Consider the following 15,926-nt stretch of genomic DNA (forward strand, 5'->3'; position numbering starts at 1 on the left):
AATCTCCCTCAGTCTGGGATTCCATGCAAGAGCTCACTTTGTGGGGTAAGGATGATTCTGAGAAAGCTCAGAACTACACAGGAGGACCTGGTCAATGACCTGAAGAGAGTTGGGACCACAGTTACAAAGATTACATTAGTAACACATGATGCTATCATGGTTTAAAATCCTGCAGGGCAGCAAGGTCCCCCTGCTCAAACCAGCACATGTCCAGGCCCGTTTGAAGTTCACCAGTGACCATCTGGATGATCCAGAGGAGATATGGGAGAAGGTCATGTGGTCAGATGAGACCAAAATAGAGCTTTTTGGAATCAACTCCACTTACCATGTTTAGAGGATGAGAACAACCCCAAGAAAACCATCCCAACCGTGAAGGATGGGGGTGGAAACATCATACTCTGGGGGTGTTCTTCTGCAAAGGGGACAGGACGACTGCACCGTATTGAAGGGAGGATGGATGGGGTCATGCATTGCGAGATTTTGGCAAACAACCTCCTTCCCTCAGTAAGAGCACTGAAGATGGGTCATGGCTGGGTCTTCCAGCATGACAAAGACCCCAAACACACAGCCAGGGCAGCTAAGGAGGGGCTCCGTAAGAAGCATTTCAAGGTCCTGGAGTGGCCTGGCCAGTCTCCAGACCTGAACTCAATAGAAAATATCTGGAGGGAGCTGAAACTCCAAACCTGAAAGATCTAGAGAAGATCTGTATGGAGGAGTGGACCAAAATCCCTGCTGCAGTGTGTGAAAACCTGGTGAAACTACAGGAAACGTTTGACCTCTGTAATTGCAAACAAAGGCTACTGTACCAAATATTAACACTGTTTTTCACAGGTGTTCAAATACTTATTTGCAGCAGTAACATACAAATAGATTATTTTAAAAAAATCATACATTGTGATTTCCTGATTTTTTTTTTAGATTATGTCTCTCACAGTGGACGTGCACCTAAGATGAAAATTTCAGACCCCTCCATGATTTCTAAGTGGGAGAACTTGCAAAATCGCAGGGTGTTCAAACACTTATTTTCCGCACTGTAAATAGTTCTGAATAATTACAACAACAACAACAACAATAATAGTAATAATAATATACAAATAAAGAATGTTTATGAGTTCAATGGTATGAATGTTTCATGACGTGAAAGCTGGAACATACCATTCAATGAGGTGAATGACAAGGATCCACTCAGCCGTTATATAACAATAAATAATGTGTGATTTTTTTTTTTTTTTGGTACATGCAACATACTGGAGTATGTGAGTAAGGGGCGGTGGCCAAGTGGTTAGTGCCCTTGGTTTCAGTGCAGAAGGTTCCCGGTTCAAACCCCACCCCGCCAAAGTTTCTCCATGTGATGTGGAGTTGCATCAAGAAGGGCATCCGGTGTAAAACCTGCGCCAATTCAACATGCAGCTCCACCTCAGACTTGCTGTGGTGACCCCGAGTGAAAAACAAGGGAGCAGCCGAAGGGTCTTACTTACAACATACTGGAGTATAAATAGCAGGACTTCCCAAATTAATTTAAAAAAATCAGTTTTATATTCCAGAAAATCTGTTATGGATATTGTGTGCACTAAACAGAATCTAAATTCTTGATGGTTTCATATTCACAAAATAAATCAGATATGGCATACAATCAGGTCTGTACAATTTTAGACAGTGACTTTTCTCCTTTTTTGCAGGGATTAGCATATCACCATAATGGTGTAGAAATAACAGCGAAGATGTGATTGAAGCACAGACTTGTAGTTTCAGTTCAAATGTTTCAACAAAAATAATCACACTAAGCATTCGGGAATTACAACCTTTTTAACACAATACCTACCCCCTCTATATAAGTAAACGCTATACAGGCCCTAATGCCCATTGGGACAGTGCTCATCCCTGGACACTACAGCATGAAGTGAATAAGAGTCTACAACTTCGTCTGGAATGGGATGTGCACAGGTTACTTCCCCATCCAAGGCTAAATCCACCCATTTAACATCTGGGAGGATTGAAACAACGCAGATGAAATGTCTCACGTAAGGATACAAACAGGCATCCTGAAGCACAGTGAACCAAACCTTGGTCCTCAGTTTTGCAGTCAGCTTCTATATCACAGAGCAACCTACTATATTTTCATACGCCGTGCGTAATTAGTCATAATTATAATGATTACTGTTCAAACAAACAATTGCTTCCAAAGCCAGTATCCTTTAGACAGGTCAGGGGGTGGACACACAAAATGCAAACAGTATGGTACTATGTGCGGTGAGTCTGTCTGGAGTAGACAGTTTTCAAAAACTGTGCAAGAAGCAGGCTAGTGAGGGAAGCCACCAAGACACCCAGACAACTCAAAGAAGTGACAGAACTTCTCTGTGATTGGAGAAACTGCACGCATCGTCTGTCTCTTGCAAAGTGTATTAGAAAAACCAAGTCAGAAGAGGTCTGCAAGCATATGCTAGTACTGCACATCACTACATCCACCATTTTAAGGAATCACCTTGGTTTCTGGATGGCAACCATGCAAGCAAAAGAAAAAATATCCATCTCCACCTTTCAAGAAAGTAGCCATGTACCTGCTGCAGCCAGATGAAACATGGCCTCAGACAAGTTCTGTTCTTCCTACCACACACAGCTGCCTTGACAAACTCCTGCTCCTCCCTTTGGGAGAAGAAACCTCTGCACTTAATAAATCCAAGCAGTTCTGTCCATAATGCAGAAAAAGCTGCACTGTATGTATGTTTTAAACATTAAAAATGTAAATCTACACTAGACCAGCTATCATTCAGTGGCTTTTTAACAACCTAGGTTTATGGTGCCCCCTGCTGGACTGAGTACATCAATCCTGCCAATGCTATAATCTAAGGACATTTTCAACTTGTATTATGATTCACATGATACTGCCAAAGAAAAAACCACAGTTACAATTTCACTATATTCCAAATAATTTTCAGAATTGTATCATAAATTAACCAAGACGAGGAAACATGAGGCCAAAGTCATTCGGAAGTGACAATCAAAGGACAATTTTGACATCTGTCCTGATGTATGATCAGCACTACCGAATCCACAAATGAAAGGGTTTTGTTTCTTTGTTTGAAGACAATTGACAGCAGACCCTGCTGCACTGCTCGCTAATTTTCAAGGCACAGCAACAGAACAGTCATTAATCCATGATTTGTCTCTTTGTAATAGGTAACTAAAACACACACACACACACACACACACACACACACACACACACACACACACACACACACACACACACACACACACACACACACACACACACACACACACACACACACACACACACACGTGAAGTAGTATGACACAAAACATCTCTGTTTGAACAGCTGGTAACTCTGGTTTATCAAGGAAATCCCCACACTTGTATGTTGCCACACACACTGCAGATAGAATTCCCCTGATGTTTTCCCAGATCAGCTGGACTGCACAGAATAAGAACTCTTTCTCTAAATGAGTGGTCACAAACTTGTTTCATTAAACGCCAAGGTGGTGCATGTTTTGGACTGACGCTGACAGAATCAGCAGATGATTTCATTAAACTTCTCTCCTCATCTGTGAAATCGAAATCTGTAGTTGACAGTTATATCATGAAAGCAGAGTCAAGGTCAAATAAAAGCTGATGGCATGCTGCAATTAATAAAACCATATGAGAAGGGAATTTATATAACTATAATCAGTATCTGCAAGAAACAATTAGAAACAGCATGTGTCTGCTACAAGATCTATTTCAGTGAGAAAGAAAGAAAAAAAGACTAAAATGTCAGGCAAGTCAAGTCAAGTCAAGTCTGGGAACATGTGCTGGTGCTGCGCTTCGCCTGGATGGCAACCACCCAGGCGAACCGGTCCATTCCCACATCTCTAAAATAACCATCTAGGCATAACACACCTCGGCATCCCCTTGGCCTTCTCCAGCACCTGCAGTCCTCAACACTCAGGCACCTGGGTGCTGGATCATGTGCGTCACTGTAAAATTAACTAATACTGTAGTCCTGTCACACCTTGACAATCTACCCAGCGTATGCCAAGACTTAGTAAAAAATTTGGCAAATATGCTGGGTGCTTTGAATAAGTTATGCAGCTGTCACATTGGGCCTCATGTATCAACGTTGCGTACAATATTTGAGCGTATATGGGGTGTACGCCAAAACGGCTGCGCTACTTGGCATTTATCAATGTGGTCGTTGGCATACGCTGCGCTGAAAATATACACCAGGGCGAGAAGTGGCGTAAATTATACACCAAAATGAACCAGCGCTGGAATCCACATAAAAATGAAGATGATCAACATGATAAACAGTGCCATTATACAAATCAATGCATATGTTACATAAATAACACTTTCCTGATTATACTACATAATAATCAATACAAATCCCGCCTTTGCGGGATTGTTATAGAGCACGATCCGTGGTCACGCCTTTTTCTCCAGACTTCGAGCCTGGAGCCAGAGCAGTGCTGAGCTTAACTTCATGTGGTGTGATCGTTTTAGACTATGAAATTGATAATAACAACTGTAGTTTCGTCATTCCCTTAATTCGCCCGTGCTGCAACCAGATTTTGTCGTCTCCATTCGATTGTCACAATAAAATACAGAAATACATTTAAAAAATAAAGAAATTTGACAGATTAGGCGTCTTATTAATTGAGCGAGCAAATATCCACATGTCAAGAATTATTGACGTGAAAAGAGAATACAGTGGTCCCTCGCTATAACGCCGTTCACCTGTCGTGGCCTCGGAGTCTCGCGGAGTATTTAGTCCAATTTTGCATGCCTTTTTTTTTTTTTTTTTTTACAGTGTTCTGCGTGTCTGTTTATAAGAATCTTGTTGCCCAGAAGAGAAAAGAGCGCCAACAACTACTCATAACTGTGTTTGTCACACGGACACAGACACCTGCTGCAGCCAGGTGTGAGTGGGAAAAGGCGTGGCGTCAGGACGCAGAGGCCCGATCTGTGAAATACTGGTGAGTCACTATTAATAATTTCTTATGTGTCCGACCTCGTTCGTTGATCGTTAAAATTAATTTGTTAGTTCTAAATGCCATCATAATTATTTATAGGAAAACATTCTATTTTTATTTCTCAAACAAATGTTTGGGCCTGAAAACAGTTTGGTATTATTTTCCTACTAAGGTTTGAACTTTGAGAGTGTTTACACATGAGAGAAAAGTCAGAAAATGTTCATGCCTGATTGAGAAAGTGTATAAACTGTGTAGTGAGGGGTTTTACAGCTTTGAAACGTCTATAATAATTGTAAAAAATAATGCTGACTACGTTGCGGTTTCGCGTATTACGGGCTATTTTTTAGAACGTAACTCCCGCGATAAACGAGGGACCACTGTAACACTTTTTTGATTATGCTACAAAACAATTAATATGACGGCTGCTTTTGACGCTCTGTTGGCACGCGTCGTGATTGGTGGAGTTCTTTTTCATTGCCGTCTTCCCGTCTTCCATGTCGTAAAATGAGGGTGTGTCTGAAGCGGAGTCTGAATATTTATGGGCGTGTTTATTATAATTACGATCGTTTCCACCCGCCGCATTTATCAAGATCACGTCAGGCGTACGCCAGAATTGGGCAGGTGCGCACTGCTTGATACATGTCACGACGACTTTGGTGTATTTCAAGTTTACGCCGTAAATTTACACCACAAGTGCGCAACATTGATACATGAGGCCCAGTATGACAATTTAGCCAGTATATGCAGACATCCCCATTTCCACCAAGCGGTCCGGGTCTATATGGTACAGGTCAGAACGGTTAAGTCTGTCTTGGCTTGCATTTCCACCACCAGCAGAACCCTTTTGTTTGGCAGGCAGAGCATGTAGGTGTTGACATGCACATCATCAACCACGTGTACGCTGCCGTGCAGCCTCACCCCTTCACACGGAGGCCAAACAGAGTAATTTAACTTTTTTTTTTTTTTTTGTCTTGGTGGATCATGGGATTTCTTTTCATCACGTGTGGAATGCTGAAGAACTGACTGATGAATGTGGTAAACGCTGATGTGAATTAATGAGATGCTGTGACTTTTAACTTTTAAAATAAGTAAATTTTCTTGTGGCACAAAGTGTTGGTGTTCTCTGATTCAGCCTGAGAAATGCACAAAACACAGAAGGACTTCTTTTAAAACTCTACGTTTCTTCAGCAATGACAGGGAACTAAAGTATTTTCAAATGCTGTTTTCCAAAATCAGGACACTTTATGTGGATACATTTTCGTCAGGATATGATGATGAATCCGACTGAAACAACTTAACAGGTAAGATTAAGACTTTATATTTACTCAGTGTCTGAATGGTTTTAATATTTGAAACAGTCTGAACTATTCGCATGAGGACTGCAGCTTTCAGTTGTGCAGCCAATCAATGGATGTATTTCGACTTATGAGTAACTTGCAAGAAACATGTGTCAACAATCGCATAACTTACCTACAACTTATGGCCCACATATGCGGAACATATGACACATATGCTGACGTGTCAAAAATATTGTGCATGCCCAAAATTTTTTGAAGAACTTGCCGTACACCAGCGCACTTCACTGTGCTCTTAACATACAAAACTTACATATAACTTATTAGATGTACATCAGCATATTCTGTGTATTTTTCATATGTTGGCATACGCTGGCTAAATCATCAAGATGTGACAAGGCCATAACCAAACAAATATTTTGTGCTAAACTCATCTTAATATTCACAGTCGGACATTAAGGCTTGTCCAACTGCTGGGATAAGTAAAAAATATGATCAGACAGCACAGATCCTTTATAACCTTGCCCGACTCAGACAAGCCCAATTTTTCTTTCTGAAGCAGTCTTTCTTTTTTTGCATTATTACAAGTTTTGGAGCTTTCCTGACAGCATGGGCACTGTACACGCAGCCTGTGAAAAACAGCCTTGTGAGGGTTTCCCACAAAAGCCACATTGATAAATCCACTGTATATCCTGGTGATGAACAGATGAAAGCTCTGATTAAATCCAAAAATAATTCCTCCAATAACGGGTAATTTTTTGAATAGGCAGTTGATTGACTTAAAAAAACTGGGCATTCTTTGTCTCCAGGGGGTGAACCCCCAGCAAAGTATTTTTTTTTCATAATACACGAATGAACTGCTTCACTTTAAATATGCAATAAGTCTATTTAAGACCATCTGTCTTGCTGTTTGAGAGCAAGGAGTTGATAAGAACAGACAGCTCTGCAGTTGCACACACACTTGACAACCCTAAAGGTCCACTTTTTTAGCAGTTTTAAAATACTTTTTTTTTGCAAATGATAATAATAATATTCTAATATTTTGAAAAAAGTAAGATTTAATATTAACATTATCTTCATCATTGACTTATTATTTGTAATCAGTGTTGCCACGGTTACTTTGAAAGGTTACTTTATTAGTTCCTTTTTAGTTACTTTATATGGTTACTTCATTAGCATCTTTATGCAGTTACTTTATTAGGAACTGCCAACAACTTGTAACTAATAAGTAATGTAATTAATAAGGTAGCCAGTAATCTAACTTGGTTACTCTTAAGATTGAGTAATCAGCAAAGTAACTTATCAGAAAAGTAACTTATAGTTACTTTTTTAAAGATTGAGTACCCAGAAAAGAAACTTATAGTTACTTTTCTGATAAGTTTGGGTACTCAGTACTCAGTAGTCAGTTACTTTTCTGATAACACTAAGTTACTTTTCTGAGTACTCAATTTTAAAAATAACCAAGTTAGATTACTAGTTACTTCATTAATTATATTCATCAGCTGCCGACAAGTTGTCGGCATCTATTTGTATTATAATGTTTGGAAAGAGGTGTCATTTGATTTAAAATGGCGATTCGCTCTGAAGTTATTAATTCTGATCGAAATCTGCACAGCTCTTTGGAGCTCTGCACTTAGTCCCACAAAACAGAGGCTACTGTTATTATTATTATTATTTGCTTTACCTGATGGACAACTTTGGGCTGAGCTCCTCACACTGGATGATGCTCACACCAGAGAACCATTGCGTAAAACTCCAGTGTAGAACATTGGACGTTTCTTGCCTGCAACAGGACAAGAGTCCCAGTTCGTGACTTTAATCCACACAAAGCTGACTCACGATTGACATCTTTAAATGGCTTTGAAAGGGGTTAATGAAGACATTGCAGACCTGCCACTGGAAGCGAAGCAAAGAACGAGAGAACAGCTGGTCAAAGCGCTGCTTTGTTGCTTCAAGCTTCCAACAGACCCGCTGCAGTCTGCAATCAACATAGAGAAATAATCATTTCCCGATAAACGCCCTCAAAACAACGGCTGCTCCAGTGTCCCGAACTAAAGGACCAATAAGGAAATCGTTAAGCTTTCTGGCTTCTGTCCATGGTGCATTCAATGTCCATCGGAAAAAAAAAATATATATATATCAATAAAAGCAGGCAGTGTGTGATGCAACATGATTCAACCCGTCAAATGAATCGATGCACACTGAATGAACCGATGCAGAGCTGCACGGCACCAGGACAGAGCCCTGCGCTGTTGTTTAAGGCAGACAGGTAGACAGTTAAGGTAGTCCGGATTTGGGTAAGATGTTAGTGTTATAGTGAGGCAAATAAGTATTTGATCCACTGTCAATTTTGCAAGCTTGCCCACCTTCAACGACTGGAGAGGTCTGTAATCTTTATCGTAGGTACACTTCAACTGTGAGAGACAGAATCTAAAAAAAAAAAAAAAAAAATCAGAAAATCACACTGTATGATTTCTATGAATGAAGAATAGAGACCTTCTCCATTGTATAGGTGGGAAAACTTGCAAAATCGACAGTGGATCCAGTACTTTTTTTGCCTCATTGTATATGACAGTTTCATGTTGTCTTGTTTGCACATTCTGCTTCTAGAAGGCCCACGGTTACCAAATACAACCACAAAGTATTCACTGACCATAGCACTGTTTGCATTTATGTTGTTGGAAAAAAAACAAGGAAGAATATTTGCTGTCACTGGGACTGACTTTGAGTTAAACTGGCACTTCAACATTTGCATTCCATTATTATATTATTTGCACTGTTTTATATTGTTGTGCTATGTTATTGAACATAGCACCTTTTTTATTATTCGTAGTGTGAACACTGTTAGGACTTTCTAAATATTTACACAAAACCTGAACCAGAGCTCTGGTTTTATTTATGTTATTCCAATTAAATTATTTTGTATTGTTATTTTATGTTATTTTAGTGTGTGTTTGTGTGTCGGTGTGTTTGATCATAATTAAACCATTAAGGTCTGTCATACGGCTGTTGTCCAATAATGTTTGGGGTGATGTGTACACATGGAGGGTTCAGGACACAAAACCATAATCTCGTCTAGGGCACCAAAATGGCTCAAGCTGGCTCTGCTGAAAGGGGTACGATGCATCCTACGACATGGCCTAATTGCAGATGCACTGAACTACATGATACGCCCACTGCATGAAACACGCATTTCACAGAGGGTGTCACAATAAAACTCCACCCCAAATAACCTTAAATAAACAGGTTTAATTTCCACTTTAACATAATTGTCCATTTTCTTACATAAATTATGTCAGTGACTTCAAAATGAAAAGTCCTGTTATTGTTTAAAGCCAAACTAGTGACATACGATGCAGTATAAGGCGTGCCATAATCATGCCATCACTGACTAGTCAATGTCACAATGAAAGCATCATTGCAGAACAGTAAGTTACAGTATTTTCTGGACTATAAGTTAGACCGGAGTATTCGTCACATCTGTCCAAAAATACATCATGAAGACAATAAAAACTTATACAAATAGCACCAGTCGTTAAGCCACATTTATGTTTGAAAACTAGTGCAACTACATCATGCAACAAGTAGCAAAATTAACTGTATCGGTACATTATTTATTCATAATTCGCACACACTACGTTGTCAATGAGAGGCCAACAAGCTAATTCATTTTATTATATGAGGCACAAAACATGAGTAAACTCCTTCTTGTCACCAATGAACAGATGATCGTAGGTAAGGTAAACATGCAATGCAATTAAATGCTTGAAAACTTGGTACATAATTTATGTGTTACCAGTCAGAAGCTAAGGAGCTAACTAATGTTAATGTATGAGGCACAAAAAAAAAAAAAACATGTAAACTCCTTCTTTGGCCTCTGAACAGACCATCACAGGTAAGGTAAATCAGCAACGCATTTAAATATTTGAAAACGTGGCACATTACATACCACTAAGATCACTTTAGCAATCAGACAATAACGAGCTAATTAGTGTTTTTAATAAACCATAGTTAAGGTGTTGAAGTTAGCTGAGAAAACTAATTTTGAGCCTTATTTTACAAGTATGAAGTGGCACAACATTTATAAACAACATAGTAATATAAAATACAAAATAAAATACAAAAAATAACATATGTTGAGTCAAAAAAGCTTGTCTCAGATATGACTCAAAATAAGACATTTCCAAGACTCTTTCAATTAACAGACTTTAAGATGTATTATCAAAAGATAAATCTTTATATCTTGCTGAAATTTCATGTGTTAAGTAATTTTGTCTTACACAAGTGTATATTAGATATTTTGAGTAGAAATAAGACAAATATGCTTGGAAAGATTTTGCCTTTTGCAGTGCATTTGATAATTTTTAACAAATATATTCTTGCGAAAATGCTCATTTGTTTGTCCTTGGTGAAGGTATTGCATATGCTGTGAATGCTGGTTTCATTCTGTGTGCTAATTATTAACAGATGTTACCTGTGTTGCTCCAAAGAGCCCTTCAACCTCTGCAGGAAGACATGCTTGGCTGAATCCTTCTGCTGAAAAACCAGCTGACTGCCCCTTTCGCCTCTGACTGGTCGTTGCTGTTCGGCCCAGCTGTCCATAATTTTCTCTTCCCCATGTGAACACTCGCCCACTCTCTGAAAAGGATGACCTTGTTCAGCCATGTATAGTCCTGTTAAAGCAGTGAGCGTAGTTGACAGACATGTTATTATGTCTCACCTGTTTGAGCAACAATATGCGTCCAGCCACTCCACACACGAATTGCTTTTTCTCCGTTCAGCAGTGAGCGCTTCAGAAGAGTAGGACACGGCAAGAACAGCTGTGTGGTTGTAAGCTGGCCGTGCTTATTGCTTCCCCACAGAAACAAGTCACCCTCTCCTGCACACACCACATGACTGACATATTACTGATCACAGAAACGCAAAGCAGTAACCGAGCTGTACTGGTCAACTATTACAGGAGAGATGATGAGAGGTCAAAGATTACATATGAATGGAAGTGACCTTCCACCTGGATTAAGTCTGAAGACAACCAGAAGGTGTTTTCATTTAATGGCACCTGAGCAACTCAAAATGGATTACATACGTGTAAGCTGAAGAGCTGCCCTGCTTCCAACTCTTGAATTGAATTCTGCTGATTTATGCAAGCCTAAAATTAACAGGAATGTCCAATGTTTTTACAGAGATTGGATGATGATACACTGAGCCGTTACAGACGCTAATTCCAACCACTATGACTGTGAAAAACATGCTGGAGAGCCTTTATTTACTACATTTAGAAATGTTTCAAAATATATAATTTAGAAGTTCCAAGAATATATGAAGCTTTTGTAAATCAGTGTGACTCACAGTTGCATCAAACAAAACATTTTTGTTGTTTTTTGCTTTATCTTTTCCCACCCGGCATTTCTAAGCAGCTTTGTTCATAAAACCTGGTCCTGACCTGCATTCCCACACAGCCTCCTTTGTGTGATTATATTCTCAGCACCGTTTCACCAACACATTAATCGCATCCTTAAACCACTTCAACCTACTACCCTGCAAGTTATAAGATATTTCTCCTACTTTTGACATACCCTGATTATCTCAATTTAATTAATCATCATAGCACCAAATTACACTCAACAAAAATATAAATGCAACACTTTTGGTTTTGCTCCCATTTTGTATGAGATGAACTCAAAGATCTAAAACGTTTTCCACATACACAATATCACCATTTCCCTCAAATATTGTTCACAAACCAGTCTAAATCTGTGATAGTGAGCACTTCTTTGCTGAGATAATCCATCCCACCTCACAGGTGTGCCATATCAAGATGCTGATTAGACACCATGATTAGTGCACAGGTGTGCCTTAGACTGTCCACAATAAAAGGCCACTCTGAAAGGTGCAGTTTTGTTTTATTGGGGGGGGGGGATACCAGTCAGTATCTGGTGTGACCACCATTTGCCTCATGCAGTGCAACACATCTCCTTCGCATAGAGTTGATCAGGTTGTCAATTGTGGCCTGTGGAATGTTGGTCCACTCCTCTTCAATGGCAGTGCGAAGTTGCTGGATATTGGCAGGAACTGGTACGTGCTGTTGTATACGCCGGTCCAGAGCATCCCAAAAATGCTCAATGGGTGACATGTCCGGTGAGTATGCCGGCCATGCAAGAACTGGGACATTTTCAGCTTCCAAGAATTGTGTACAGATCCTTGCAACATGGAGCCACGCATTATCCTGCTGCAACATGAGGTGATGTTCTTGGATGTATGGCACTACAATGGGCCTCAGGATCTCGTCACGGTATCTCTGTGCATTCAAAATGCCATCAATAAAATGCACCTGTGTTCTTCGTCCATAACAGACGCCTGCCCATACCATAACCCCACCGCCACCATGGGCCACTCGATCCACAACACTGACACCCACTCACCCACACAACGCCACACACGCTGTCTGCCATCTGCCCTGAACAGTGTGAACCGGGATTCATCCGTGAAGAGAACACCTCTCCAACGTGCCAAACGCCAGCAAATGTGAGCATTTGCCCACTCAAGTCGGTTACGACGACGAACTGGAATCAGGTCGAGACCCCGATGAGGACGACGAGCATGCAGATGAGCTTCCTTGAGACGGTTTCTGACAGTTTGTGCAGAAATTCTTTAGTTTTGCAAACCGATTGTTTCAGCAGCTGTCCGAGTGGCTGGTCTCAGATGATCTTGGAGGTGAACATGCTGGATGTGGAGGTCCTGGGCTGGTGTGGTTACACGTGGTCTGCGGTTGTGAGGCTGGTTGGATGCACTGCCAAATTCTCTGAAACTCCTTTGGAGACGGCTTATGGTAGAGAAATGAACATTCAATACACGAGCAACAGCTCTGGTTGACATTCCTGCTGTCAGCATGCCAATTGCACGCTCCCTCAAATCTTGCGACATCTGTGGCATTGTGCTGTGTGATAAAACTGCACCTTTCAGAGTGGCCTTTTATTGTGGGCAGTCTAAGGTGCACCTGTGCACTAATCATGGTGTCTAATCAGTATCTTGATATGGCACACCAGTGAGGTGGGATGGATTATCTCAGCAAAAGAGAAGTGCGTACTATCACAGATTTAGACTGGTTTGTTAACAATATTTGAGGGAAATGGTGATATTGTGTCCAGCCCCTCTCCAGGAGTTGGGTACCAGAGCCCAAGCTGTGCGTGGAGGTGAGCCCGACTATCTCTAGTTGGTATCTCTCAACCTCCCGCACACGCTCAGGCTCCTTCCCCCCTAGCGAGGTGACATTCCACGTCCCAACAGCCAGGGGCTGTGAGCATGGACCGGGCCGCCGGGCCACTCGCCCTCGACCGCCACCCAATCCTCTCTGCACCCGACCCCCATGGCCCCCTCTGCAGGTGGTGAACCCACAGGAGTCACTCTTTCGGGCTGAGCCCGGCCGGGCCCCATGGGCTAAGGCCTGACCACCAGGCGCTCGCGCACAAGCCCCAACCCCAGGCCTGGCTCCAGGGTGGGACCCCGGCTCCGCCATACCGGGCGACATCACGGTCCTTGATCTTTTACATGATCGAGGGTTCATGGGAGTTTGCCCAACCAGTCCACATGTGTTTTGTGGATCTGGAGAAGGCATTCGACCGTGGCCCTCGGGGCACCCTGTGTGGAGTGCTCCAGGAGTACAGGGTCCGGGGTCCTTTGCTAAGGGCTATCCGGTCCCTGTATGACCGCAGCAGGAGCTTGGTTCGCATTGCCGGTAGTAAGTCAAACCTGTTTCCAGTGCAAGTTGGCCTCCGCCAGGGCTGCCCTTTGTCACCGGTTCTGTTCATTATTTTTATGGACAGAATTTCTAGGCGCAGCCAGGGTGTAGAGGGGGTCTGGTTTGGGAACCACAGAATCTCGTCTCTGCTGTTTGCGGACGATGTGGTTCTGTTGGCTTCGTCAAATCAGGACCTTCAGCGTGCACTGGGGCGGTTTGCAGCTGAGTGTGAAGCGTCCGGGATGAAAATCAGCACCTCCAAATCCGAGGCCATGGTTCTCGACCGGAAAAAGGTGCTTTGCCCTCTTCAGGTCGGTGGAGTGTCCTTGCCTCAAGTGGAGGAGTTTAAGTATCTCAGGGACTTGTTCACGAGTGAGGGACGGATGGAGCGTGAGATCGATAGACGGATCGGTGCAGCATCTGCAGTGATGCGGTCGCTGTATTGGACCATCGTGGTGAAGAGAGAGCTGAGTAGGGGGGCAAAGCTCTCAATTTACCGATCGATCTACGTTCCGATTCTCACCTATGGTCATGAGATTTGGCTCAAGACCGAAAGAACGAGATCGCGAGTACAAGCGGCCGAGATGAGTTTCCTCCGCAGGGTGGCTGGGCGCTCCCTTAGAGATAGGGTGAGGAGCTCGGTCACTCGGGAGGAGCTCGGCGTCGAGCCGCTGCTCCTCCACATCGAAAGGAGTCAGTTGAGGTGGCGCGGGCATCTTTTCCAGATGCTCCCTGGACGCCTCGCTGGAGAGGAGGCCCCGGGGAAGACCCAGGACATGCTGGAGGGACTACATCTCTCGGCTGGCTTGGGAACGCCTTGGGGTTCCCCCGGAGGAGCTGGGGGAGGTGTGTGTGGATCGGGAGGTCTGGGCGGCTTTGCTTGAGCTGCTGCCCCCATGACCTGACTCCGGATAAAGCGGAAGAAAATGGATGGATGGATGGTGATATTGTGTATGTGGAAAAAGTTTTAGATCTTTGAGTTAACCTCATACAAAATGGGAGCAAAACCAAAAGTGTTGCATTTATATTTTTGTTGAGTGTATAACATGCCATCCAAAAGCACTACACACAAGTTGAGACCTTACCCAACCCATGAGCAAACACAATAGGGTCCTGTCATACCTCAATGATTTAGCCAGCGTATGCTGTCCGTATTAAAAATGCTGGCATACGCTGAATTTTTACATATGTTTTTTTCACTGTTGGACATTCTTAACTTGTATATAGCATTTCAATTAACTTACACCAACGACTACATATCGTTTTGATGATGTATGCAACTTATGCCCAACAATAGTGCCACTTATGCAAACTGCGCGGCAACATATCACTGACAAGCACGTAGCGATCATGTGTTGTAGCCCTATAAATGGGTGTCGCTCGCCAATCACCACACTACAAATTGAAGGATCAACACTGTCGTCATGCCGAAACGAACTTCTGCTGGCAAGAACTCTCTTGGCCGAGGCTGTGGTGGTGGATGTACCAAGGTCCTTCTCCTTCATTCATCTCTTCTTCTCCTGGCTCTGTTGGCACACAGCTGGTATAGTGTCAAATCCATGAAATCATGCTGATGTTGGAGGACAGCTAGTAGGTATTCTCATTGCCTTGCTGGAGCCAGCATCTCTGTTCATCATGGAATCTGAAGAGTACTGACTGGTTCCTCCCGCCAAACCCTATTTTTATACCAATCGCTGTCAATATGCCATTATATGATAGCTGACAAGTTCAGTAAGTGCTGTGGTTGTCTGGAACACGTCAATTAAGTTAAGTTACACATAGGTTCACAGCACGTTACTCATAGGTTATAAATAATTTTTGGGTACACGAACAATTATCTCACCATATTTCAACTTATGAGTCACTTACAAGTAACGTGTGGGCATGTGCATAACTTACCTACAACTTATGTCCCGTGTTAT

The 15,926-nt window shown here is 42.2% G+C and overlaps 1 protein-coding gene across 1 annotated transcript in view; it reads right to left on the reverse strand.

Moving 5' to 3' along the window:
- sergef (secretion regulating guanine nucleotide exchange factor) overlaps window positions 1–15,926 on the reverse strand; it is a 50,559-nt gene that overhangs the window by 12,540 nt on the left and 22,093 nt on the right. The window contains exons 8-9 of the mRNA XM_034176327.1: window positions 10,987–11,145; window positions 10,741–10,904 (exon numbers count right to left, since the gene is read on the reverse strand). Coding sequence (XP_034032218.1) covers window positions 10,741–10,904; window positions 10,987–11,145 — 323 coding nt within the window. The remainder of the gene's footprint in view (window positions 1–10,740; window positions 10,905–10,986; window positions 11,146–15,926) is intronic.

This window comes from Thalassophryne amazonica, chromosome 8 (genome assembly GCF_902500255.1).
Source record: "Thalassophryne amazonica chromosome 8, fThaAma1.1, whole genome shotgun sequence".
In the NCBI taxonomy this organism is placed as follows: domain Eukaryota; kingdom Metazoa; phylum Chordata; class Actinopteri; order Batrachoidiformes; family Batrachoididae; genus Thalassophryne; species Thalassophryne amazonica.